Source organism: Pongo pygmaeus, chromosome 18, assembly GCF_028885625.2.
Source record: "Pongo pygmaeus isolate AG05252 chromosome 18, NHGRI_mPonPyg2-v2.0_pri, whole genome shotgun sequence".
NCBI classification, from domain to species: domain Eukaryota; kingdom Metazoa; phylum Chordata; class Mammalia; order Primates; family Hominidae; genus Pongo; species Pongo pygmaeus.
Genome location: NC_072391.2, coordinates 66028369 through 66055887, shown reverse-complemented (window position 1 = coordinate 66055887; position 27519 = coordinate 66028369). Strand labels below are relative to the sequence as shown.

Genomic DNA, 27519 nt, shown 5'->3' with positions numbered 1-27519 from the left:
TTGGTTTAGACTCAACTTTCTCAAGAAGGGAGCTGTTAGCCTGTGTGGAAGTTTTTTCATCTTGCAGGATTTGCCACAGCATTGCAGGTTTCTACCACTAAATGCCCGTAGTGCCCCCAATCACTGGAGCAATCAAAAACAACCCCCAAGTTTCTACCCCCACCCCCTCCCCGGGTTGTCAGCCTATCTCAGCACAGATTTCAAGTTTTTTCTGTTAAAATGCTCTGCACTGTCACTGGGCTCCTCTAAGTCAAAGGGCCAGAAGGCAGAATCCACTCTGTCCCCATTTAGTGCCAGGAGGCAGAGACAGCTCTCCAGTCTTGGGGTATATGTCACTAAAACATCTCTGCCATCCTATAAGGCTGATTTCTCAGTTGTTGATGACGATGGCCGTGGTGACTAAACGGGCACTTTTTCTTTCTTTTTTTTTTTTTTTTTTATTTTTTTGAGACAGAGTCTTGCTCTGTCACCCAGGCTGGAGTGCAGTGGCGCAATCTTGGCTTACTGCAACTTCCACCTCCCAGGTTCAAGTGATTTTCCTGCCTCAGCCCTCTGAGTAGCTGGGATTACAGGCATGGGCCACTACGCCTGGCTAATTATTTTTTATATTTTTAGTAGAGACAGGGTTTCACCATGTTGGCCAGGACAGTCTCGACCTCTTGACCTCGTGATCCGCCCACCTCAGCCTCCTAAAGTTCTGGGATTACAGGCATGAGCTACCTTGCCCGGCTAAATGGGCACTTACTAAGTGCCAGGCCCTACCCTGATCCTCACCATTGCTTTAAGAGGTGGGAACTGCTGTTATCCTCATTTTACAAACGCAGAAATTGAGGCTTAGGGAGTTAGGTAACTAGCCTGAGGTCACATGGGGTAGAGTCTAGATTAATTTCCCTGACAACAGAACAAAGGCAAACAGAAAAATGAAATTAAAGCCAAGAACCAGGTTATCAATAATGATCAATACTGTTACAGGTATTAATAACACTGGGTTTTGGCCATAATGCTTATGCTTTTTATTTTCCATACCATGGTGAGTGAGACTGCCTAGATTAAAATTCTGATAGGCCAGGTGTGGTGGCTCATGCTTGTAATCTCAGCACTTTGGAAGGCCAAGGCGGGAGGATCACCTGAAGTCAGGAGTTCAAGACCAGCCTGGCCAACATGGCAAAACCATGCCTCTACTAAAAAATACAAAAATTAGATGGGCATGGTGACAGGTACCTGTAATCTCAGCTACTCAGGCAGGGATAATTGCTTGAACCCGGTAAGCAGAGGTTGCAGTGAGCTGAGATTGTGCCACTGCACTCCAGTCTGGGAGACAGAGTGAGACTCCGTCTCAAACAAAAACAAAAACCCTAGTGACATTTTAATTTTATTTTATTTGAGACAGTCTCACTCTGTCGTCCAGGCTGGAGTGCAGTGGCACAATCTCGGCTCACTGCAACCTCCGCCTCCCGGGTTCAAGCGATTCTTCTGCCTCAGCCTCCCGAGTAACTGGGACTACGGCCACACGCCACCACGCCTGGCTAATTTTTGTATTTTTAGTAGAGACGGGGTTTCACCATATTGGCCAGGCTGGTCTCCAACTTCTGACCTGGTGACCCGCCCGCCTCAGGCTCCCAAAGTGCTGGGATCACAGGTGTGAGCCACCGCGTGTGGCCGTGACATTATTTTTAAAGCCATAACGCAGCCGGGTGTGGTGGGCATCTTGTGGGCTACGGGGGCAACGGCCTCCTCCAGAACCTCAATCAGATGCTATTTATTAACCTGGTGGAGGTCTTTGGAATTCCACAGGACCCCTAAAAGACCATTCTAGCCCAACCGCCTTCCTGTGTAGATGGAAAAACTGAGGCCTTGAGAGGGAGGGAGTGACTTGGCCCATGTCACGTAGCGAGAGTCAGGACCCAGCACAGTGATCGTAGCCAACACTCACTGAGCATGCTCTGTGCCAGGTCCACTTCACGTGCTCTACATAGGTTCGATTCCTCGAGGCCTCAGTTTTTCCATCTACACAGGAAGGTGGATGGGCTAGAATGGTCTTTTAGGGGTCTTGTGGAATTCCAAAGACCTCCACCAGGTTAATAAATAGCATCTGATTGAGGTTCTAGAGGAGACTGTTGCCCCCACGGCCCATGAGATGCTAGGATAGGAACGTGTGCAGAATCCTGGTGTGGGGCAGATGCCCACCAGTGGGGCTGGCACCCCATCCGCTACCACCACTCACTCAGGTACCTTTCTCATTGACCTGTGCCGTCCAGTAGATGTCTGAGTCATCTGTGAGCTGGGCCTGGAAAGGGGAGGTATGGGGAGACAGGTCCTTGTCCGTGATGTTCAGCACCTGGGCCGCAGGGCTTTGGTTGCAGATGGTGATCTGACGGGGCTCAGGGACTGGGCCATGGTCGTTGACATCAATCAGTGTTAGCAGAAGGGTTCCCGTGCCAGTGGTGGGAGGGCTTCCTGTTTATAATGACACATATGATGAGCTCCCTGTGACCCACCCAGTCAGCCTCAAGGGGGCTCCTGTTTACCGGCCAGCTCTCACCTCTCAAGACCTTCCATGCCCTTGCTTCCAGTACATGGCACATACATGCCAACTGGGCCATCATTCTCATTTTGGTCCACAGCAGACATTACTAACTATCATGGCATAGTTGCAGCCACTTCATCCAGACAGCCACTATAACCACAAAGCGAAACCTACCGGCTACTTCAGGGTTACTCCAGTGTTTGTGGATCAGCTTCAGGGAAGCCTCCCTTCACAGCCCTGCTGCAACCTCTCACCTGCCTGCAGGTCCTGGTTCATTACATGTCAACCAGAGGTGACAACTACGTCATAACCCCCCATCTGTCATGGCGTGGTATCACTAATCCGTCATGGCACTTTCCAGTCAGCCCCTAGCAATCAATCACAAGGGAAAACTGACAGGCCAATTCAGGACCCAGTGAACCAAAAGCTAAGGCTGAAGGGACTCTCCTAATGCTGATGTTTTATTTACTTATTGGAGAGTCTGTTGCCCAGGCTGGAGTGCAGTGGCACAATTTCGGCTCACTGCAATGTCCGCCTCCTGGGTCAGGTGATTCTCGTGCCTCAGCCTCCTGAGTAGCTGGGACTACAGGCGTGTGCCACCACACCCAGCTAATTTTTTTTGGTCATTAGTTATCATTAGTTTATTATAAGAGAGAAATATGGAAATTATTTACATGATGAAAGATTTCAGAACTTCAGTGGAATGGGCAGCTTCACGTTGATGCCATTTCAATAATGACTTATTTCAGTCTACGTACTTTCCAAGAATGTCACCATCTCCAAATAGGAGATAATCCTTGTTACCCAGAACTACTTTGGTGCCTCCATATTCTGGGAGAAGAACTTTATCTCCAACTTTCATGCTAACTGGTTGAATCTCTCCACCCTTTCCTTTAGAATCTGATCCAACAGCGACTACTGTTGCTGCAATACTTTTCCTTGAGATTTTTCTGGAAGCATAATGCCTCCTTTGGTTACAGTTTCAGCAGCACTCCTTTCAACCAATACACGGTCAAAGAGTGGAAGAAACTTTCTAAATGCTTGTGCTGCCATGACCCCCTCTGCCTCAGACTCGTACTCTGCTCTTGTGTAGCGCCGCAAGGAGAGACCTGCGGTCTGACCCTGGCGACACGTGAAAAGACCGCCTGGGCGCAGGCGCATTTGCCCCAGCCCTCGCTGCTCACCCCCTTATCCCTCCCCATGAGGGAGGGTGGTCGCCCCGAGGCGTGCCACGATTCGCCCCAAGGGCCCTGCGCAGGCCACTGATGCGGGAACTGGGAAGCGGCACACTCAGCTAATTTTTTATATTTTTAGTAGAGACAGTGTTTCGCCATGTTGGCCAGGCTGGTCTAGAACTCCTGACCTCAGGTGATCCACCTGCCTTGGCCTCCCACAGTGCTGGGATTACAGGCTTGAGTCACCACGCCTGGCCCTAACTCTTATTTTTTAATTTTTCATTTTTTGTAGAGACAAGGTCTCTGTATGTTTCTCAGGCCAGGCTTGAACTCCTGGGCTCAAGTGATCCTCCTGCCTAGGCCTCTCAAAGTGCTAGGATTACAGGCCTGAGTCACCACACCTGGCTCCCTCCCAACTCTTGGGTTTTAAGGAAATTGGAATCATGGCCAGTCCCTAGGATCAGTCTTTTGTTGTTGTTGCTTTTTGAGATAGTCTCGCTCTGTCGCCCAGGGTGGAGTGCAGTGGCATGATCTCGGCTCACTGCAGCCTCCACCTCCCAGGTTCAAGCGATTCTTCTGCCTCTGCCTCTGGAGTAGCTGGGACTACAGGTGCGCACCACCACGGCCGGCTAATTTTTTGTATCTTTAGTAGAGATGGGGTTTCACCATGTTGGCCAGGCTGGTCTCGAACTCCTGACCTCAGGTGATCTACCTGCCTTGGCCTCCCAAAGTGCTGGGATTACAGGCATGAGCCACTGCATCCGGCCTAGGACCAATCTTTAAAAGACACCTCTGAAAGACCCCTTTGATCGTCTGGATTGGTTTGCAAATAGCCCTCCTCGACACATGTTCCTACCTGTGGAGGAAACATGCTGTGCTGTGTCATGTGACCTGAGAACCAAAAGTGGCCCTTGTAGGAGGGCTGGGAAGATGCTCTCACCATTGTCCATGGCCAAGACCATGACTTCATAGATGTTGTTCCTCACAAACTGCTCATCCTCACGGTCAAGGGTGCCCACAGCTGTGACCTGACCACTGTCTGGGTCGATGGCTAGCCACCCTGCTGGGTCTCTCAGGATGCGGTAGCTGGAGAGGAAAAGTTGAGATGAGTCACATCCAGAATATTGACAATGCTGATGTCGTCATTCAGGGCCTCCTCATACCAACTGGCAGATGGCCTCTGGGCCCCTAAGCAGGATCATATGGAAAATGCACCTCACCCATAAACGGGGGCCTAAAGCAGCAGGTGCAGGAGTCTCAGGAGGGATACATGACAGAGTGAGAAATACCTGCCCCCAAACCCCTATTCAGTCTTCAGCCTCAAAGAGGGTAGGAAGAAGAGGACCTATGCAGGAGGGATATTGCTATTTAACAATCTCTATGGTAATCAGAACAAACTTTGGCCATAATCACCCACCCACCAACTGTACCAGCACACGCTGCTCACTGAGCCCAGCTCCTGAGTACCTGATCTTTTGATTCTCCTTGTCAGGGTCTTTTGCAGTGTAGACACACACAGTCTCCCCAGTGGGGATGCCCTCCTGGACCTCAACGACTTTGGAGGGTGGGACAAACATGGGTGCCTCATTCACATCCTCCACGTGGACCACTACGGTGGCTGTGGAGGTTGGGAGCTTCAGCACAAAAGGGGCCTCATTGGTCACTTCAACGTACAGGGTGTGCTGGTTTTTGGCCTCAAAATCCAAACCCTAGGAGAGAAGAGGACAAAGGACCTGGACCACCATTTTGAGAGGAGGCCCCGTGCAGTACAGTTGAGATGGGAGAAGAGCCCATACTGAGGGGCTTGAGGCCCCCACTAGCAACAATGCTGCCCCTTCCTGAGTGCACATCTAATGGGGCCTCTCAGACCATCCTAAAGGTAACTGTATTAATAAGCCCTAGAACAATGGTTCCCAGTGGAGTAGTGGTGATGTTTGAGAAAATCGGGGGGCCTAGCATTGTGGCTCATGCCTCTAATCCCATCACTTTGGGAGGCCAAGGCTGCTGGATTGCTTGAGACCATTATTTGAGACAGGATCTTGCTCTGTCACCCAGGCTGCAGTGCAGTGGCTTAATTATGGCTCACTGCAGCCTCGACCTTCTTGGGCTCAAGCCATCTTCCCACTTCAGCCTCCTGGGTAGCTGGGACTACAGGTGTGTGCCACTGCACCCAGCAGTTTTTTTTTTTTTTGAGACAGAGTCTCTGTCATCCAGGCTGGAGTACAGTGACGCAAACTCAGCTCACTGTAACCTTGGCCTCCCAGGATCAAGCGATTCTCGTGCCTCAGCCTCTCGAGTAGCTGGGACTACAGGCGCGTGCCACCACGCCCAGCTAATTTTTGTATTTTTAGTAGAGATGGGTTTCACCATGATAGCCAGGCTGGTCTCGAACTCCCAACCCCAACCTCAGGTGATCTGTCTGCCTTGGCCTCCCAAAGTGCTGGGATTACAGGCATGAGCAATCGTGCCCGGCCCCAGCTAATTTTTTATACTTTTAGTGTAGACAGGATTTCTCTATGTTGTCCAGGCTGGATTTTTTCTTTTTCTTTTTCTTCTTTTTTTTTTTTTTTTTTTTGGAGACAGAGTCTTGCTCTGTCGCCCAGGCTGGAGTCCAGTGGTGCGATCTCGGCTCACTGCAAGCTCCACCTCCCGGGTTCACGCCATTCTCCTGCCTCAGCCTCCCAAATAGCTGGGACTACAGGCACCCGCCACACGCCCGGCTAATTTTTTTGTATTTTTAGTAGACAGGGTTTCACCATATTAGCCAGGATGGTCTCGATCTCCCAACCTTGTGATCCGCCCGCCTCGGCCTCCCAAAGTGCTGGGATTATAGGCATGAGCCACCACGCCTGGCTGTAACTCTTACCTATTTATGAAGTGGGCTCCTGGGTAAGATTTAGTTTGAACAAAGGGACTCCCCAACACAAGAGTGGTAGAACAGTGTTGGGAGCCACTGGGCTGGCACGATTCCTGGACTACCCCACGGTAGACAGTGGCTCCTCATCCTGAAGGCTGCAGACCTGACTGCCCCGGGTATAGCCATTGTCTGAGGCCCGAACTGACTCACCTTCCTGGTTGTCAGGATGCCCTGATTGCTCTCAGGGTGGGTGGTGATGGTAAAATGGTCCCCGTCGTCACCGCCCACGATGAGGTAGGTGGCACGCCACGCTGGTGAGTTGGGGGCGTCCAGATCAGTGACCGTCAGCCTCTGCACTTCATGGCCCACTGCATTCTCAGGCACACGGGCCTCATACTGTCAGTGTGAGAAGCACAGCACTATCAGAGCAGAGGATGACTGTCCTACTCCAGAGGCTGAGAAGCCACCATCCAACCTCAGGGGATCCCCATGCCTTTACCCTTTCCTGGACCACCCACCCACTTTGCGGGGTTTCAGAGTATACACAGCGGCAGGATGTCCCCAGCAGCAGCCTCACAGCTGCTGGCACAGACCACACCAATCCTGTGCCTGCTTTCCCTACACGCAGGGGCCTGATGTTCCAGAAATCTCAAAGTTTGCATGCCCAAGCCCCTGCCACGTGTAGCTACCTATCCAGCTGAGATCAGAAAGGAATAAGGAAGGTGGCAAGAAAAGGTAGATGCCTGAATGGGCTGGGGCACTGAACAGGAAGTTTTTGGAGATTCTGGGACATGTGACAAAGACTGGAAAATCAGTTGCTCAGAACAATTTTTTTATTTTTTTTTAGACAGTCTCAGTCTGCTGCTCAGGCTGGAGTGCAGTGGGTGATCTTGGCTCACTGCAACCTCCACCTCCCAAGCTCAAGCGATCCTCATGTCTCAGCTTCCCAAGTAGTTGGGACTACAGGTGTGTGCTACTGCACCTGGTTAATTTTTGTATTTTTAGTAGAGACGGGGTTTTGCCATATTGGCCAGCTTGGTCTTGAACTCCTGGCCTCAAAAGTGTTCTGCCTGGCTTGGCCTCCCAAAGCGCTGGGATTATAGGCATGAGCCACCGTGCCTGGCCTCATTACAAACTTGTATTCAGACCTAACTAACGTTCAGAGCTGTCTAAAGATGGAAGCGGGAGGATGTAATTGGCACCCTGATTGGCACTGAGTCCTCTGCCTTGGAGGTCCGCAAGCATTCACTGGAAAAGATGGGCAGGTGTAGGTACGAGGAAAATATGTTTTCAAATCAATGTTTTCACTGGGAAAAGATGGGCAGGTGTAGGTACAAGGAAAATATTTTTTCAAATCAAAGATTTTCATATCCAGCACTTCTTTTCAGGCATCGTGTTAGGAAATGTACATAGATGATTTCATTTGAAACTCAGAACAGTGCAGCAGGGATTATCATTATCTCCTTTTCACAGATTAGGGAATGGGGCACAGACAGGTTAGGTAGTTTTCCTAAGGTCACACAGCCATAGTGCTGAGACTGGCATTTGAAGCAATATAGACTGGTTCCAGTTTCCTGAGAAAGGCAAACTTTGGTCCTTCGTTATCTGTGAGGGACTGAGTGAGGAAGGGGCATTACCTTCTGGGGGTCAAACACGGGAGCATTGTCATTGGCATCAAGGATCTCCACTACTGCCACTGCCGTGGTGGTGGAGCCGTCCCCATCCATGTCTGTGGCCTGGAGAGTCAGTGTGTACTCAGCGACTTTCTGGGGCGAAAGAGAGGAGAGGGGAAGCCCATTGTGGGTTCAATCTGAAGGGTCCCTCCCCTGAGCTCCAGGAAGCACTGGCTCAGGGGTGTGTGGATGGAGAAGAGGATCTCTCCCTATCATAATGCTGACTCCTTGGCCACCCCTCACCCACTGCCAGGAGAACAGAAGCAGAGGATGCTGTTGGAGATGGAACCAGTGATCCAAATAGTTCTCCTGGGCCTGTCCTAGGGAAGCCTTGGCATCGCCCCCTGACCCTTAACTGCTCCAGAATGAGTTTTGCTTTTGTTTTTGAGAGAGGATCTTGCCCTGTCGCCCAGGTTGCAGTGTAGTGGCGTGATCTTGGCTCACTGTAACCTCCACCTCCCAGGTTCAAGTGATTCTCCTGCCTCAGCCTCCCAAGTAGCTGGGATTACAGGTGCCTGCCACCACGCCCAGCTAATTTTTGTATTTTTAGTAGAGACAGGGTTTCCCCATGTTGGCCAGGCTGGTCTTGAACTCTTGACCTCAAGTGATCCGCCCGCCTTGGCCTTCCAAAGTGCTGAGATTACAGGCGTGAGCCACCGTGCCTGGCCTCAGAATAAGAGTTTTGAGTGAGGATTTGGATAAAGGTATCAATTAGGAAACAGGCAGCAAATCCAGTATCCATGGAGCTAATTCTGCTTTGTGGCACATAAGGGACCAATTTGGGTAATGTGCACACTAAGTGAGCCACTCTGAGAGGAAATGAGAAAATCTACAGAAAACACCAAAAGTAGGCATTTTACAGCTGCCTCCCAGCCCTGGAGGAGATTTAATGAGATTGGCTGGCAGCAGGCCATGGGCCCAAGGAACCAGGGTCATCGCATGTGAACCCAGCAGCGGCCATCCCAGCTGACGTGGGTCCTCACTGTTCTGCCTTGGGCTTTGTGGGCAGGGATAGGAGCTTCTGCTCTCAGAGTCAGGCCCCAGCCTGGGTAAGTCTGGGTAGGCAGTACTTTCCCTAAGGGCCACTCACTTCCCGGTCCAGGCCACTGGAGATGACACTGATGGTGCCTGTGCTCCGGTGAATGGTGAACATGAGGTCGTGTGGGTCCTTGGGTTCTTGGCTATGGATGGAGTAAGCAACCACCCCATTGTAGGTATAGATGGCATCATCCTCATCTGTGGCTGTCACCTGCATCACAGAAGTACCTGGAGAGAAGGGATGAGTACCTTTTCCTCCCAGTTCCAACTCCAGCCCTGTCTACTTCTGGAACTCTTTTTCTTCTTTCTTTCTTTTTTTTTTTTTTTGAGATGAAGTCTCACTCTATCACCCAGGCTGGAGTGCAATGGTGTGATCTCGACTCACTGCAACTTCTGCCTCCTGGGTTCAAGTGATTCTCCTGCCTCAGCCTCCTGAGTAGCTGAGATTACAGGTGCCCGCCACCACACCCGGCTAATTTTTAAATATTTTTAGTAGAGATAGGATTTCACCATGTTGGCCCAGCTGGTCTTAAACTCCTGATATCAAGTGATGTGCCTGCCTAGGCCTCCCAAAGTTCTAGGGTTCCCGGTGTGAGCCACCGCGCCCGGCCTCCGTCAGCCATGTTCTAACACCTCCAGTCTTTGCTGCATTCCCTGCGGCTGCCATGCACTCAAGAGCCTCGCGTTAGGCGCTCTGTATTACGTAACAGTCTGCACATGGTGTTTCTCATCTTCACCACTCTTCAAGGTTGATATTATTCCCATTTTTAGATGTGAGAAATGAGGCTCAGAGGTCAAGAATATGCCCAGGATCACAGCCAGTAAAGAGGGCTTTTCCAAGATTCAAATCTAGGTCTCTGAAGCTCCAAAGCTAGTGATTCCCAAGCTTGGTTGACCATCTGAAGCTTTAGGGAAAATTTCAAATATACAGATTCCAGAGCTCTGCTCTAGGATCATTCTTATTCAGGAACCTTGGGATGGAAGGGGGGCAATCTGGATTTTTAAGAAGATCCCAAGTAATCTGATACACACCCAAGGAAATCAGGTATGGTGGGATCTTTTAGCATTTAAGGGTGTGGGCCCAGCCCCATAGCAGTCCCCTTCCCAGTCCTCTTACCTGGTAGGACTCCCTCTAAGACACTCCCTCGGAAGGTGTCCTGGGTAAACTTGGGCTTGTGGTCATTCTGGTCGGTCACGATGATGGAGATGTTCATGGGGTCCTCCACTGAGGCACCATTCTCTGACACAGCATGGCCAAAGAGCTGTGGGGTACACAGCTCTGGGGTCAGCCTGGTGCCACCCACCTCACCAGGCCTAGGACCCCACTTCTGAGGGGACATTTACAGTAGACACTAAAGGCTACTTGCCTCATACTTGGCAATCTCCTCCCGGTCCAGTGGCTTATTCAACAACAACCAGCCTGTCTCCTTCTCTACAGCGAAGACACCCTCAGGGGGGCTGTCTGCCCCTGGCCCCGTGATGCTGTAGAAAATCTTGGTGTCTCTATCTTTATTAGACTTGAGCTGGAGGGAAAAGAAAATGGCAGCTGACAAAGTAACAAATATCCCGTGACTGTGACAGAGTCCTCTGTGAAGAGGGGCACTGCCATAGGAGGATCTGCTCACACAGGAGAGGTTTTTCTGTCTCGGCCCCCACATTCAGTAGCAAGAAATCTCATGTAGGCCTTTGGATGGGGGTCCCTGGGGCCACCAGCGCTCCCCAGGAGAAGGCACAGTCATACCTGATTCAGTCTTTGGGGGAAGGGACCCTTGCCATTTTCAGGGACAGATATTGGAGCAACCACCCAATCTCTCTTGTGTCTTCGTAAGATACGTTTGGATGGGAAGATCTTCAATGGATTCCTTTCCTTCAGTGACGTTCTTTCCTGCAAGGAGAGAAACTCCTTAACCCAGATGTGCAAATAGCTGGGACATGCTCAACATCCTCTCACCTATAAGAGTTAATAAGGGTGGCTGGGCATGGTAGCTCACGCCTATAATCCCAGTACTTTGGGAGGGTCACTTGAGCCCAGGAGTTCGAAAGCAGCCTGGGCAAGATAGCGAGACCCTAAGTTAAATTAAAAAAAAAAAAAAGTTAAGGGTGAGGAGACCTAGATGGGCCTATTGCAAGGGAAACTCAGTGTTTACTTACACAGGAGGACCAGTGAAATATACTACAGCACATCCATCTAGTGGAATACTATGCAGCTCTAAAAATAAGAAGGAGTATGCTCTCTATGTGCCAACAGGGAAAGACCTTTTTTCTTTCTTTTCCTTTTTTTTGAGATGGAGTCTCGCTCTGTCACCCAGGCTGGAGTGCAGTGGCACGATCTCGGCTCACTGCAACCTCTGCCTCCCGGGTTCAAGTGATTCTCCTGCCTCAGCCTCCTGAGTAGCTGGGATTACAGGCATCTGCCACCACACTCAGCTAATTTTTGTATTTTTAGTAGAGACGGAGTTTCACCACATTGGCCAGGCTGGTCTTGAACTCCTGACCTCAAGCAATCTGTTCGCCTCGGCCTCCTAAAGTGCTGAGATTACATGCATGAGCCATTGCACTCAGCCTGATTTTTGATTTATGCTGTCAAATGAAAAGATTAAGGTATAGGGCAGCTTAATAGAGTTTAGCATTTTATTTAACAAACACATTGTGCTTAATGTGTGCCAGGTACTGTTCCACCTTTTGTGTAAAAGGGTAGGAAATAAGACCATATAGTCATATTTTCTTGTACATGGATGAAGTCAGGCAGAATACAGAAAAAAACTAATAGTGGCTATCTGTGGAAAGAGGGTAGACATTGTGCTGTGCTGATATACTGTTAAGTAGAAAAAGAAAGGTGCAGACATGTGAACAGCATCCTAGCTTTTGCATAAGGAAAGGAATCTGTTTTTATATATGTATATATACGAAATAGGTAACATGTAAAAACATGTATAATATAAATATGTAACACATATAAGTATAGACTATATATAAACTCTGGAAGGAAAGAAACTGGGAACAGTGGTTAACTACGTGAAGGGGTGAAGGGGGCTTTGGGCAAATGGAGGCAAACAAGGGGAGATTATTTATTGTATAGCTTATTATTATTTTTTATTTTTGAACCAAGTGGCTATATTAGCTATTCAAAAATTAAAGCAAAGTGTGGCCAAGCACCCCAGGTGTGTCTTCCTGGAGGCTCATGGGATTGGCAGGCCTGCGTTTAGAACTGCCTTCAGTTGGGGTTAACATGGGTGATAAGGGAAGGAAGTAAAGGAAGGTGGGAGAGGGAATCCGAGGGACCCAGTACAGTGTGTGATTACTCACAAGGCAGTTCTTGGCTCCACTGGCCTGACCTCAGGCACCGCCGTTGGGTAGCTGCAAGCACTACCCCCCTTAGATCAGTGCTCACACCCAAGCTGTGGACAGCTGAGGACTAACACTAGCTCCTCTTAAGGGCTGACTTGGCTCACAATGGCCACAGCAACCAAGGGCTCCTGGCCAGCAATCTGGGCACAGAGAACATCTTTCTTTTGTTCTGCAGGTGGACATGGTGTTTTACCTGGACTGTCTCGCCATTCCGCACAGTGAAGTCGTCATTATCAGTGCTAAACAGAGCTGGCTCTTGCCCAGGGCAGCCCATGAATACTGTGGGGAAGGGGAAGAGAGAGCATTAGGAAGGCAGGAGTATTCTGGAAGTTGCCCCAGGAAAACAAGACTGACAAGAGTCCTCTGACTGGATCCAGGACTGCTAAGTGGCTGCAGAAGGGGGACTTGGCTTACTTTCTCTGACCAGGAGTGTGACTAACACAAGTTTCAGAGGAGGCTTCCAAGTTTGGTTTCAAGAGGGAAGATCACCTCGAGGGGAGATCACCTCAAGGGAAGATCGCCTCATGGTCAGTTTGTGGGTCAAACTCTTCTTTGTTCTTGGTCCCAGAGGACCAAGATCATAGACATTCAGGGACATTAGCCCCAGGTGGCCTCATGTGACAAGGGGTTGACTAAGGTCATAGCTAGAAGCAGAAGATTTTCTGAAGGCTGTGAGTCTATTTACACACAATATATATGCCCACAGGATCACCTGTACAACCTTTGGTTGTTTCAGTTCATTTCGCTCCTTCTGAATCCCCAATGCTTGGCTACTCTTTAAACAAGCACTCCGAGTTAGTAACCACCATTCACCAGCTGGAGGTGAATTTCATCCTTACAACTATGATACCAAGGTAGGTATTATCCCCCACTTTTTTTCTTTTCTTTTTTTTTTTTCGAGACAGAGTCTTGCTCTGTCACCAGGCTGGAGTGTAGTGGCACAATCTCAGCTCACTGCAACCTCCACCTTCTGGGTTCAAGTGATTCTCCCACCTCAACCTCCTGAGTAGCTGGGGTTACAGGTGTATGCCACTATGCCCAGCTAATTTTTGTTTTTTAGTAGAGATTGGGTTTCACCATGTTGGCCAGGCTGGTCTTGAACTCCTGACCTTGTGATCCACCCGCCTCGGTCTCCCAAAGTGCTGGGATTACAGGCATGAGCCACAGCGCCCAGCCGCCTTTCCAAAGATTAGAAAACTGAGGTTCAGACGCCAGGTCTACCCAACTCCAAGATGCACACTAGAGACTATTCACAACCAACGTTGTTACCTACTCTTCCTTATGGCCAACTACTCTTCCTTATGGCCAATGCCAAGAAATCAGGGAATCTGCCAGGGGCTATACCCTGGGTCCTGTCAGCACCGTGCTCTGCCCAGTGCTCCCATTTTTGCTAGGCTGCAACATAACAAAGACCACAAGGACAGTCCCACGCCTGTCCATAGATATGTCAGGCAAGGGCATAAACTGTCCTTTCAGAAAGGCTGTCTTTTAGTTTCAGATTATTATTATTTTGGTTTAAAAATATCTTTCCTTAAAATAAGAAAGGATAACAGATGAGGGGTTTTTTTTCTTTCAATTTTTACTTTTTTTATTTTTTGGAAACAAAGTCTCACTCTGTCACCCAGGCTGGAGTGCAGTGGCATGATCTTGGCTCACTGCAACCTCCACCTCCCAGGTTCAAGTAATTCTTCTGCCTCAGCCTCCCGAGTAGCTGGGACTATAGGCACGCAACACCATGCCTGGCTAATTTTTGTATTTTTAGTAGAGATGGGGTTTCACCATATTGACCAGGCTGGTCTCGAACTCCTGACCTTGTGATCTGACCGCCTCGGCCTCCCAGAGTGCTGGGATTACAGGCGTGAGCCACTGCACCCGGCCCAGATGAGGTTTTTAAAATAATAAAAGTAATATGGACATGACAAAGTATTCACATAGTATATAAGACACAACATAAAAAAGCAGAATTCTTTTTTTTGAGACAGGGTCTCACTCTGTAACTTAGGCTGGAATGCAGCAGTGCAATCATAACTCACTACAGCCTCAACCTCCCAGGCTCAAGGGGTTCTCCTGCCTCAGCCTCCTGTGTGGCTGGGACCACAGACGCATGCCACCATACCCGGCTAATTTTCCTTAATTTTTTGTAGAGATGGGGCCTCACTTTGTTGCCCCAGCTGGTCTCGAACTCCTGGGCTCAAGCACTTCTCTTGCCTTGGCTTCCCAAAGCACTGGGATTACAGATACGAGCCACCAGGCCTGGCCGAAAAAGAAGAATTCTAAAGGATTAATATCCAGAATATGTAAAGAATTCATAAAGCTCAACAACAACAAAACCCAATTTTAAAAAAATAGGCAAAGGACTTGAAAAGACCTTTCTCCAGGGAAGATATACAATGGCCAATAAGCACATGAAAAGATGCTCAATATCATTAGTTAGTAGGGAAATGCAAATCAAAATCACAATGAGATACCACTTCACATGCACTAGGATGGCTATAAAAGAAAAAAAAAAGAAAACAACAAGTGTTGGCAAGGATAGAGGGAAATTGGAATCGTCGTACACTGCTGGTGGGAATGTGAAATGATGCAGCCACTGTGGAAAACAGTTTGGCAGTTCCTCAACGTGTTAAATGTAGAATTACCACATAACCTAGCAATTCAATGCCTAGGTATATACCTGAAAGAACCAAAAGGATTCAAATAGATACTTATGCACTCATTTTTACAGCAGCGTTATTCATAATAGTCAAAAGGTAGAAACAACCCAAGTGTCCATCAAGAGATGAATCTTTTTTTTTTTTGAGATAGAGTCTCACCCTCTTGCCCAGGCTGTGGTACAGTGGCTCACTGCAACCTCCACCTCCTAGGTTCAAGCAATTCTCATGCCTCAGCCTCCCGAGTAGCTGGGCCTACAGGTGTGCACCACCATGCCCAGCTAATTTTAGTATTTTTAGTAGAGAAGGGGTTTCACCATGTTGGCCAGGCTGGTCTCAAACTCCTGGCCTCAAGCGATCCACCTGCCTAGCCTCCCAAAGTGCTGGGATTACAGGAGTGAGCCACTGCACCCGGCCTCTACACGATTTTTTAAAAATCATCTGGGCATGGTGGTATGCACCTGTTCCAGCAACTTGGGAGGCTGAAGTGGGAGGATCATTTGAGCCCATGAGTTTGAAGCTGCAGTGAGCCATGACTGCACCACTGTACTCCAGCAAGACCCTTTTTTCTCTAAGAAAAAAAAAAAGGAATTGACCAGGGGCTACAGAGAGAGAGAGGGGAGGGGCACTACTACCTAATGCCTAATGAATACAGAGTTTCTGTTGGGGATGATGAAAAAGTTCGGGAGATAGATAATGGCGATGTTGCACAAACTGTGGATGTACTTAGTGCTACTGAATTATTTACTTAAAAATGGTTGAAATGGTAAATTTTATGTTATGCCTATTTTAACACACACACAAACAAAAGTCTGATATGGGAGGACAATCACTTTGGAAAACAATTTGGCAGTACATATTGATATATTAATTCCCTAAGACCCAGCAAGTCCACTGTGATGTACAGACCCAACAAAAATACATTTGCCAAAACATATGTATTATAATGTTCATAACAGCACTATTCATAATAGCTAAGCCGGAATCGGCCCAAACGATGAGGGAGAATGGGCAGAAACACTGGGGTATATTCACATAATGAAGTGAATGAAGCACAAGGACAGGCAACAACATGGGAAATTTAACAAACATAAGGTTGAGTAGTAGAAGCCAGATATGAGAGGACATAAGCATGATTCCACTAACAGGAAGTTCAAAACCAGGCAAAACTCATCCAGGCAAAGGAAGTTAAGACACTGGCCATCTTTTAGGCAGTGGACTCAGTGAATGGGAGAGGACAGAGGCACTTGGGGACCCCAAAGAGCTACCTCAGAGCCCAAGAGCTTACCACACACAGGAAGATCCTCTGTGGGAAGGCTGGAATGTGATCATGAGAAAGAGAAGGTTGCTTAGGAACCAGCCCTGCCTCCTTGACGACATCCCCACTGAGGAGTGCTGGGCTGTGACGTGCTTGGCCAGTGGGAGGAAGGGGAAAGGGAATCTGGGCCTGATTCAGTTCCAGAGGGTCCCAGGGGCCACACGATCCCCAGGGTGGCCCTGCCCTTTATTGCCAGCACACAGCTTTGTGGATTCATCTTCTGAGGAACCCTGCTTTGCCTTAGTGCTAGAAGGACCAGGAACGATAATGTGGCAAAGATTAAATCATCTTCAATATAGGGCAAAAGTTAAATAATCTATGGGGGCACTTACTCCATAGGTTATTCATCCAGCTATGCAATATAACACTTTATATAGGGAAGTTCTTATACTATGATAGTAAAACAAAATAAGTAGAATGCAGAACTACTACATAATACATGTAACTAGGCACAGAAAAATGACTGAAAGGAAATGACCTTTCCCAATGATTAAGGTCATCAGAAACTTATTTTCAAGTTCACTGCAATAACCATTTGGTCATGACCACCTGTTGGCAACTTATTTTCTCAATTTTTCTGCAGGTCCAAGTTTTCCCTTAACACGAGTTGTGTCCCTCCAAAATTCTTATGTTGAAGTCCTAACCACTGGTACCTAAAATGGCCACTGTATGTGAAGATAGGGACCTTAAAGAGGTAATTAAGGTAAAATGAAGTCGGCCAGGCACAGTGTCTCACGCCTGTAATCCCAGCACTTTCGGAGGGCGAGATGGGCGGATCACCTGAGGTCAGGAGTTTGAGACCGGCCTGGCCAACATAGTAAAATCCCGTCTCTACTAAAAATATAGAAATTAGCCGGGCATGGTGACCTGTGCCTGTAGTCCCAGCTACCTCGGAGGCTGAGGCAGGAGAATCACTTGAACCCAGGAGACAGAGGTTGCAGTAAGCCGAGATCACACCACCTCACTCCAGCCTGGACAACAGAGCAAGATCCATCTCAAAAAAAAAAAAAAAAAAAAAAAAAAAAAAAGGTAAAATGAACTCATTAGGGTAGGCCCTAATCCAGCATGACTGGTATCTTTAGAAGAGGAAGAAGTTTGCTTCGGACACAGGTAGTTACAGAGGGAAGACCATGTGAAGCCACGGGGAGAAACTGTCCATCTACAAGCCAGAACTATAAGAAAATGAATTTCTGTTGTTTAAGCCACCCCAGTACCTGGCACTTTGTTATGGTAAACCTAGCAAGTGGGCATCAAATCTCAGCTGGGCATGGTGGCATGCACCTGTAGTACCAGCTACTTGGGAGGCTGAGGTGGGCAGATTGCTTGAGCCCAGGAGTTTGAGTTCAGCCTGGCCGATATAGCTAGACCCTGTCTCTTAAAAAAAAAAAGTACATCAATCTCAAATCCCTCCCCTTCTAAATTACCATTAATAGATAACATTTATGTACTACTTTTTTGTTTTTGTTTTTTTGAGACAGAGTCTTGCTCTGTTACTCAGGCTGGAGTGCAGTGGTGCAATCTCAGCTTACTGCAGCCTCCACCTCCTGGGCTCAAAGCAATTCTCTTGCCTCAGCCTCTTGAGTAGCTGGGACTACAGGCATGCACCACCACGCCCAGCTAATTTTTGTATTCTTAGTAGAGATAGCGTTTCACCACGTTGCCCAGGCTGGTCTCGAACTCCTGGCCTCAAGCGATCCACCCGCTTTAACCTCCCAAAGTGCTGGGATTACAGGCATGAGCCACTGTGCCAGGCTTATTCAGTATTATTTAAAGCTGGACTGAAGACCCATGTGAAAGTCCCTCAAGAATCCATTAATTGGAAATATCACTGCTGATGTGGAACTTGAATTAACTTATTAGGAATTTATGCTTTCTCATTTGGAAGATGGATATTACACTTCACAGAACCATCATGAGTAACACACAAGTTGAAACTCCAAACCATGATGTAGTCCCAGCCGCTTAGGCAACTGAGGTGGGAAGATAGATTGAGCCCAGGAGGTCAAGGTTACAGGGATCCATGTTCTTGCCACTGCACCCCAGCTGGAGACAGAGCAAAACCATTTCAAGAAAAATAAACCCCAACCATGAATGTACAGACCCCCAGAACCTTACAAACCATTACCCACCATTTACCACATGAGAAAACTAGGGCTGGGGGTGAGGGGTGGTGGTGGTGAGATAACTTGCCAAAGGTCAAACAGCTGGTGCATGGAATTAGAATGAGAACCCAGGGTGGTCAGGTTCTAAAGCCAGGTACCTCAATGCGGCATTCATTCAGCAACTACTTAGGTGCTAATGACATTCTTTTTTTTTTTTTTTGAGACGGAGTCTTGCTCTATCACCCAGGCTAGAGTGCAGTGGCGCGATCTCGGCTCACTGCAAGCTCCGCCTTCTAGGTTCACGTCATTCTCCTGCCTCAGCCTCCCGAGTAGCTGGGATTACAGGCGCCCGCCACCATGACCGGCTAATTTTTTGTATTTTTAGTAGAGACGGGATTTCACCGTGTTAGCCAGGATGGTCTAGATCGGATCTCGTGATCCGCCCGCCTCAGCCTCCCAAAGTTCTGGGATTACAGGCGTGAGCCAGCGTGTCCGGCCGCCAATGACATTCTTTTAGACACCAGGAATATACCAGGAAACCAAAGTATCTACCCTCAAGTATCTTTGAATTTTTACAGAATACTCCAAAATCACCTTTCCTTAGCTATCTAACCAAACTAATCAACACCACATCAATTGTAATAGCAAAAGCTTAGATACAACCTAAATGTCCATCAATAAGGGATTACTTAACTTTCTGTTATGCCGTCATCTATACAATGAAACACTAAACAGTCATTTAAAAAAGATACAAAAGATGAGGAAGCTCCTATTCCATATCTATATGGAAAGATCTCTAGGATATAGTGTTTGTTTTTTAAAATTATACCCTTTATAAAAAGGTATAGAGCAATATATTCGGAACCAATATGCTAACATTCATATTTTTAAATTGTTATTTGAAAAATAGCTCTGAAAGGCAACCCCAAAAACTGGGCTTATAGACAAGAATGAATTTTTATTTTAAAAATTTTTATTTTTTGAGACGGAGTCTCGCTCCATTGCCCAGGCTGGAGTGTAGTGGCATGATCTTGGTTCACTGCAACCTCCGCCTCCCGGGTTCAAGCGATTCACCTGCCTCAGTGTGCCAAGTAGCTGGGATTACAGGAAGCCACCACCATGCCCAGCTAATTTTTTTTGTTGTTGTTGTATTTTTAGCAGAGATGGGGTTTCACCATGTTGGCCAGGTTGATCTCGAACTCCTGACCTCAGATGATCTGCCTGCCTCAGCCTCCCAAAGTGCTGGGATTACAGGCATGAGCCACCATGCCCGGCCTTAAAAATTATTTTTTAAAAATGAGATGGGGTCTGTGTTGCCCAGGTTGGTCTCAAACTCCTGGCATCAAGTAATCACCCGACTTTGGCCTTCCCCAATGCTGGGATTATAGCCATGAGCCACCACGCCTCACCGAGGGATAAGACTTTTTACTGTACACTTTTTTTTTTTTTTTTTTGAGACAGAGTCTTGCCCTGGAGGGCAGTGGTGCGATCTCGGCTCACTGAAACCCCCGCCTCCCGGGTTCAAGCAATCCTCCACTTCGGCCTCCCAAGTAGCTGGGATTACAGGCACCTGCCATTATGCTCGGCTAATTTTTTTGTATTTTTTAGTAGAGACAGGGTATCACCATGTTGGCCAGGCTGGTCTCGAACTCCTGGCCTCAAGTAATCCGCCCGCCTCAGACTCCCAAAGTGTTGGGATTACAGGCGTGAGCCACCACACTTGGCCTATTGTACACTCTTCTGAATTCTGACCATTGTGTCTGCATTAGTTATTAAAACACTGATTTTTTAAAAAGCTAAAGGTCACCTTTTTTTTTTTTTTTTGGTAGATACAGGGTCTTGCTATGTTTCCCAGGCTGGTCTAGAACTCCTGGGCACAAGTGACCCTCCCACCTTGGCCTCCCAGGGTGCTGGGATTACAGGCATGAGCCACTGTGCCTGGCCACTTTTCTCAATCTTAAAACAGTCCTCTTCCTAAGGGAAGATCTTCAGCCAGTAAACGGCTAACCAGACAATTCTGTCAATTATTTCCTTTAAGGAGAGACTCAATGACTCCAATCCTCTCCTACCAGGTTACCCAGCAGGAGGCTAAAGGATTGACTCCCCTACTACTCAGAAGACTTAATCCCCAAAACTCTGAGAGCTGCTACTGCCACCCCCCCCCCCACCAGGAGCTAGAAATCCTCTTCCCACTGTCTACAAAATCTGCTTTCCACTAGAGTGTATAACTCACTCTTACTACCCTGTCTTCTGGTGTATTTCCAGTGTTACATGGTTCCAAATATTTGTAGCACAGTAACTGGGCTGTCCATCTCTTAGAAGGGACAGTGTCAACAATCAAGGGGAAGCCAATGGTCATGTATTATAGGTGTAAGTGCCTCCCGCTCAGGGTGCACATTCCAGATACATCTGAGGGGCTGGGCCCATCAGCTCTAAACTGCTTTGAGTTGGGTACAGAGCACAACCAAGGGGCAATGGTCCAGACTGATAGGAATAAGCTTCAAACACCCACTCTGCTCAGGATACCCAGCTAAGTGTTTTCCTACCCAAATCCTCACAAAATAACCTGCAAGGTGGTATTACTGCTCCCAATCTGACAACTCAGGAAACAAGAGGCTGCCAGGGGTTGAACTGCCCCAGGAAGCAGCAAGATCAGGTTTCAAATCCTGAAGGCAGGGAAATAATGAAGAATATGAAATTTGGAGTCCAGAAGACTTGGATTCCAATCCCTATAATGTCACTTATCTATCACATGATTGGGCAAATTGTCTGAGTATACAGAAGCCCAGTTCCTCATCTGGAAAATGAAACAATACCTACCTCATCAGGTTATCAGGAAGATTAAATGGGACAGTGTTCAAACAGCACTGAATACTGTGCCTGGCCCAGAGTAAGTAAGGTAAGCTCTCAATAAAAAGGTACCTTAGACTACTCACAATTAACCTAGGCTTCTGACATCCACATCCTGGCCTCTTTCTATGTATACCACTGAAAAATTCTCTCTCAAAGAGGGAAGAAGTTAGCTACAGCCGTATGCTTTACTCAACGGATGAAGCTGATCAAAGATGTTGACACATGGGACCAAAGGGCATGATAGGGAACTGGCTCAGTCTGCATTTGGAGAGGGCTGTTTTGTACGGGTCCTCTGTGGTTTACCAGAGGAAGCAGAAGATGCAGATTTCATGAAAAAGCTGGCCTTTCTAGGGAAACTTGCTAGGCACATGTAGAAACATGAGTAGTCTTCTCTGCAAGCTGAGTCAGAGTAAATGGTAAGCCCTGGGGCAGATCATTACAGTTTCCTCCCAGATGCTTCCTGGCACCACTGGCTTGTATCACTAGTTTCCAAATGAAACTGATACGAAACCAGGTCTCATCATCACTCATCCCTCCTTTACCCCGTCAGCGAAGTAAACTGACTCCTGTTCCTAACTGCAGCATGGTTCCACAAGGCCACGCATCTTGGCCAAATCACGGGGGCATGAATGGGCTTGCGTCAAACTCTTTCTGGGGCAACTTGATGATGAGCACGTGGGGCAATAGTCCAGAATTTAAGGCTGGAAAATGGAAGCCTAAACATAGCTCTTTCTTCCACACCCATCCAGGGCTTCAGACAGTCATTTGACCGCATTAGCCTCAGTTTCTCCCACAAGGATTCTGAATCACAAGGTCGATGAACCTGATGAAGAGGTGCCTCCTCTACCAATATAAATGGACAGCTTTTAGCACTGAGCCTAAATGTACATTTCCTAAAATATTGTCGGGGAAGGGAAAAAGGGAATCAGTAACCTGAGGCTGCTTCTAGAGAAATTAACAATTAGTATCATAGAACACATTATAGGTAAAAATAAATAAAAAGAGAAATTAACAACAAAAAAGCCAGAGCTCTATGTGTCTGCACTCGATAGAAGACATCCAGTGGAAATCAGGAGTCTTTGGCCTATATTCAAAGCTCCTCTCTAAAGATCATCCTGCCAAGCCTGGCCTCAGGTCCTGAACTGGCGCCACTAATAAAACTTGGGCAAGAAGAGTTTGGTCCCTGGGGTACTACAGCTATTGGGAAAAGAAAGCTTTTTAAATAGACTTATAAGAATCGATGGATGCTGGGCTGAGAACTCATTCCTCTTATGTTCCAGGACTGCTTTTAGGTTGCAATTTGCCTAGACACCTCCATACTCTCAAGGGAACACCCTTGAAGGTCAGGAGCTTGTCTCTTCCTGGAGGTGCTATGTGGTCCTGATGTCCAACATTACTGGATGTTCTGGCAAAATAAAACCACCCATCTCTCTGGAGACAAAACGTCCATCAAGTGATCAATCTCCACCAATCTCCCTACTGATCTCTGGGTATTTTGACTAGAGGAAAAGGAAAACATCAGCTTAAACATATTGTGGCCAAAAGGCAGCCTGGGGAGTTGGGGGAAGAGATTGCCTAGGAAATTTCTATTCTAGCTTGGCTTAGGGACATATCTAGCTCACAAAACAAACAAATTTGTCCTTATAGCTATCACTACCTTCTGTTAAGGGATTGGAATAAGAGGACACAGGGGAAAAGTAGGTGGAAGTGACTTGAAGAAAGATTCTGGCATTTTTCCTAAGTAAAACTACATATAGAAAAAAGTTCACCAACTAAGAAATACAAATTAAAAGGACAAGTGCTGTGTCACAGTTGGGAACTGGGTGCTGCTATATATTGCTAGGGGTGGGGGAATATTAACTGGCACAACCTCTCTGGCAAATTAAAATGCCTTAAACAAGTCCGTTGACCCAGGAATTGTGCCAAGATACCATCCCAGATGTGACAAAACCACACCTGCCAGGATGTTCGTGACTTGCTTAATAGGGAAAAAAAAGCAAAAAAAGGTCTCAACAACCTAACTCTCAACAGAACAGTTAATTTTGCCACAGTCATCCAAATGTCTAATGTACAGCCTTAAATATTATAAAAGAAAACCTACCCAGGAAAAAGTATTTTGCAGAAGGGGGAAAAAAGCAGGTCATAAAGCCATTTATAGCATAAGCCTGACAATTATTATATAAAATATTTATAGTTTTATTCTTGTACCAAAAAGAAGACAGAGAGAGGGGCTGAGCCATGGTACCAAGGCTGTGGTCTGCCCCTCCCGTCACCAAGTATTTTCCACGCACAGGAAAACCAAGATGGTGGCCAGTGAGCCAGACCCGTTTTGAGGAGACCCACAGGAGAGGTCATAGGGCAGCAAAGTGTGGTGGGGGGAAGAGGCTGCACATGCTGGGATCCCAAGAGGCCTTGGGGCTCCTGGATTCACTTGGGATCCGCCCCTGGGCATGCTGGGAGGCCCATTGCCCTTGCCAAGCAAGCTTGGGGCAGCTCTGCAAGGGCCTGCCAGAGCCCTGGGTGCACCTGTTGGGGGTCCAGGCCTTTTTTCCCAAGAGCTGTAAGCAGAGCAGTTCCTGGAGGGCAACAGCACCCAGGTGGAGTGCAGCTACACCTGGCAGGTGGCGCCCATCTACACACAGGGCCCCTGGACCTGGGTCTTCTCACAGATGGGGCTGACGGGGTGTGTGAGGGCCTCAGCTTGGAGCCCTTCTCTGACCCAGCCAAGCAGAAGAGGAAGCTGGGATACTGGGGAGGCAAGCCTGGAGAGTGAGTGGTGAAATCATTCAGACTCGGGCCCTCTGTCTCAGATCAGATACCCTCAACAAAGACTCGGGTGGAAAGATTGGGAAATGGATGATTGATTTCAAATATTCATTTGAAAAGACAAAGTTCCCGTATGGGTGGTAGGCCCCCATTTTGCTTATCTTCCAGTTTTTCCACAGTAAACATGTATTTGATTTTCAATAAGAATTTGATGTGAGTTTTTCCCCCTGACTAGAAAAATTATATGGCAACCCCATGTTGTTGAGAGTGGAGAAAGCAGTTCCAGGGGAGTTTTGGCTGAAGAAAGCTCTGCTGTGTTCATCAAGTTCCTCATAACCCTTAGGAGATGGGTCTTCCCTCCCAGAGTGAAACCCAAACTAGGCACTCTGAGAGTTTGGAACACGGCTGACTCAGCATGAGGTGTGCTGTCTGGCTCACTGACTACCATCCTCAAGGACCATGCCAGAACAAAGATCCCAGTGATCAACCTGAGACAGCTGTGATAACAATTAAGGGTCTGGTAGGTAAAAGTGCTGTGTATTGGCTCTGCAGCCTTGGGTCAATCACTTAATCTCTAAACTGTTTAACAGTAAGTACTCAATAAATGTAAGCCATTTATTGCTTCTTAATTTCCAGTCTCTAAAATGGGAATACACACACACACACACACCCAGGTGCTTGTTAGGGTCAAATATGATGTGTTGTGCTTTATATTTATTTATTTATTATTTTTTGAGACAGAGTCTCACGCTGTCACCCAGGCTGCAGTGCAGTGGCATGATCTTGGCTCACTTGAACCTCTCAGTTTCAAGTGATTCTCCTGCCTCAGCCTCATGAGTAGCTGGGACTACAGGCACGTGCCACCACGCCTGGCTAATTTTTTGTATTTTTTGTAGAGATGAGGTTTCACCGTTTTAGCCAGGCTGGTCTCAATCTCCTGACCTCGTGATCTGCCCGCCTCGACCTCCCAAAGTGCTGGGATTACAGGCGTGAGCCACTGCGTCCGGCTGTGTTGTGCTTTAAAAAGCACAATAAAGTATTAAAAACTAGGGGCAGTGATTTAAAAAGCAACACAGAAGGACAGGAAGGTGAAGGCCATTCAGAATCCTAATATAAGCAGAAAGTTTAAAAATGGCATCAACTGCCATAGAAGCAAGCATAGGAAATTAAATCCCAAATGCCATGCAGCTAGGCACAGTGGCTCATGCCTGTAATCCTAGCACTTTGGGAGGCCAAGGCGGTGGGTCACTTAAGTCCAGGAGTTTGAGACCAGCCTGGGCAACATGGCGAAACCCCATCTCTACAAAAAAAATACAAAAATTAGCTGGGAGTGATAGTGCATGCCTGTGGTCCCAGCTACTTGAGAGGCTGAGGTGGGAGGATCACCTGAGCCTGGGAGATCAAGGCTGCAGTGAGTCGTGATCACGTCATGCACTTCAGCCTGGGCAACAGAGAGAGACCCTGTCTCAAAATAATAATAATAATATCAATAAAATGCTATGCTTCTTTCATTCACATCTCACCAGTTTGTTCCTTTCTATACATTTAGCTCTTCAAAGAGGCCTTAATGTTGTCACAGAGCAGTGATTTCCAAACATAGCTGATAGAATCATCTGGCAAACAATTTAAAAAATCCAGATTCCCTGCCGACCGCCCACCTATCACTTCTACTGAGTCAGCTTTTGGAAGTGGATCTGGGGAAAGCAGTTTGCTGCTTTTTTTGGAAGTTCTTGATCCTCTCATTTATTTCTCATGAGAAGGTAAATTGGTGTGGCTTTTTGATGGCACTTCAGACCACGTATCAAAAATTTAAATATCCAGATCCTTCCTCTGACCAACACTTATATCTGTCTATTCAGTATCTCCTTTGGATGCTTTCAAGATATCCTGAAATCAGTACGTCAAAACTTAAATTCACGATCTTTACTTAACCCAAATATGGTCTTTTTCCAGCATCTCTCCCAGGGAATAGCATATCATGTACTCAGCTTGAGAACAGAATCCGGGCATCAGAAGCAGCCCAGAGTCTGGAGCCGGAGTGCCTGGGCTCAATTACCAGGCCCACACTGACTTTGGGCAAGTTGGCTAACCTCTCTGGGCCTGTTTCCTCAGCTATGAAATGGGAAGAATGCTAATATCTACCTCAGTTGAATGAGTTAATACTTAGCATAATGCCTGGCATATGGTTTAGCTAGCAGCTGCTTCTTCCTTGACCATTTCTCCCTTAGAGCTTCCCTTCCCAGCCTATCACCCACCAAGACTTAGGCCCCTTCCATCTCTACCCCCACCACCTTAGTGCATACAACATCATCTTTGGCATAAATGAGTGCAAAAATCTCCATTTAAAAAGATGAATCTCTTAAAAATGCAACAGCATAGTACATTTGAAAAAAATGAAATAAGGTCACTTTCGGCCGGGTGCGGTGGCTCACGCCTGTAATCCCAGCACTTTGGGAGGCCGAGGCGGGTGGATCTCGAGGTCAGGAGATTGAGACCATCCTGTAACATGGTGAAACCCCGTCTCTACTAAAAATACAAAAAAAAAAAATTAGCCGGGCATTGTGGCGGGCATCTGTAGTCCCAGCTACTTGGGAGGCTGAGGCAGGAGAATGGCGTGAACCCAGGAGGCGGAGGTTGCAGTGAGCTGAGATCGTGCCACTACACTCCAGCCTGGGTGACTGAGCAAGACTCTGGCTCAAAAAAAAAAAAAAAAAAAAAAAAGTCACTTTCCTGTTTGAAACTCAGTGATAAGCCTTTGTTCTTGGGATAAAAAACAATCTGGCCAGGGACGGTGGCTCATGCCTGTAATCCTAGCACTTTGGGAGGCCGAGGCAGGTGGATCACCATGAGGTCAGGAGTTCGAGACCAACCTGGTTAACATGGTGAAACTCCATCTGTACTAATACGAAAATTAGCTGGGTGTGGTGGCAGGCACCTGTAGTCCCAGCTACTAGGGAGGCTAAAGCAGGAGAATAGCTTGAACCCAGGAGGCGGAGTGTGCAGTGAGCCAAGATCACGCCACTGCACTCCAGCCTGGGGGACAGAGCAAGACTGTCTCAAAAAAAAAAAGAAAAAAAAAAAAACTTTAAAAAATCCACCAGCCTCCAGGAACGGTGGCTCACGCCTGTAATCCCAGCACTTTGGGAGGCTGAGGCAGGTGGATCACAAGGTCAGGAGATCGAGACCATCCTGGCTAACACGGTGAAACCCC

At 47.5% G+C, this 27519-nt stretch overlaps 1 protein-coding gene and 1 pseudogene across 1 annotated transcript in view; both read right to left on the bottom strand.

Annotated features, from left to right (window-relative positions):
* CDH3 (cadherin 3) overlaps positions 1 to 27519 on the bottom strand; it is a 54418-nt gene that overhangs the window by 9050 nt on the left and 17849 nt on the right. Inside the window, exons 3-12 of the mRNA XM_054454109.2 lie at positions 12812 to 12897; positions 11012 to 11155; positions 10638 to 10793; positions 10388 to 10532; positions 9323 to 9498; positions 8197 to 8325; positions 6770 to 6955; positions 5170 to 5411; positions 4643 to 4788; positions 2233 to 2457 (exon numbers count right to left, since the gene is read on the bottom strand). Coding sequence (XP_054310084.1) covers positions 2233 to 2457; positions 4643 to 4788; positions 5170 to 5411; positions 6770 to 6955; positions 8197 to 8325; positions 9323 to 9498; positions 10388 to 10532; positions 10638 to 10793; positions 11012 to 11155; positions 12812 to 12897 — 1635 coding nt within the window. The remainder of the gene's footprint in view (positions 1 to 2232; positions 2458 to 4642; positions 4789 to 5169; positions 5412 to 6769; positions 6956 to 8196; positions 8326 to 9322; positions 9499 to 10387; positions 10533 to 10637; positions 10794 to 11011; positions 11156 to 12811; positions 12898 to 27519) is intronic.
* On the bottom strand, positions 3273 to 3580 carry LOC129015675 (10 kDa heat shock protein, mitochondrial-like; annotated as a pseudogene).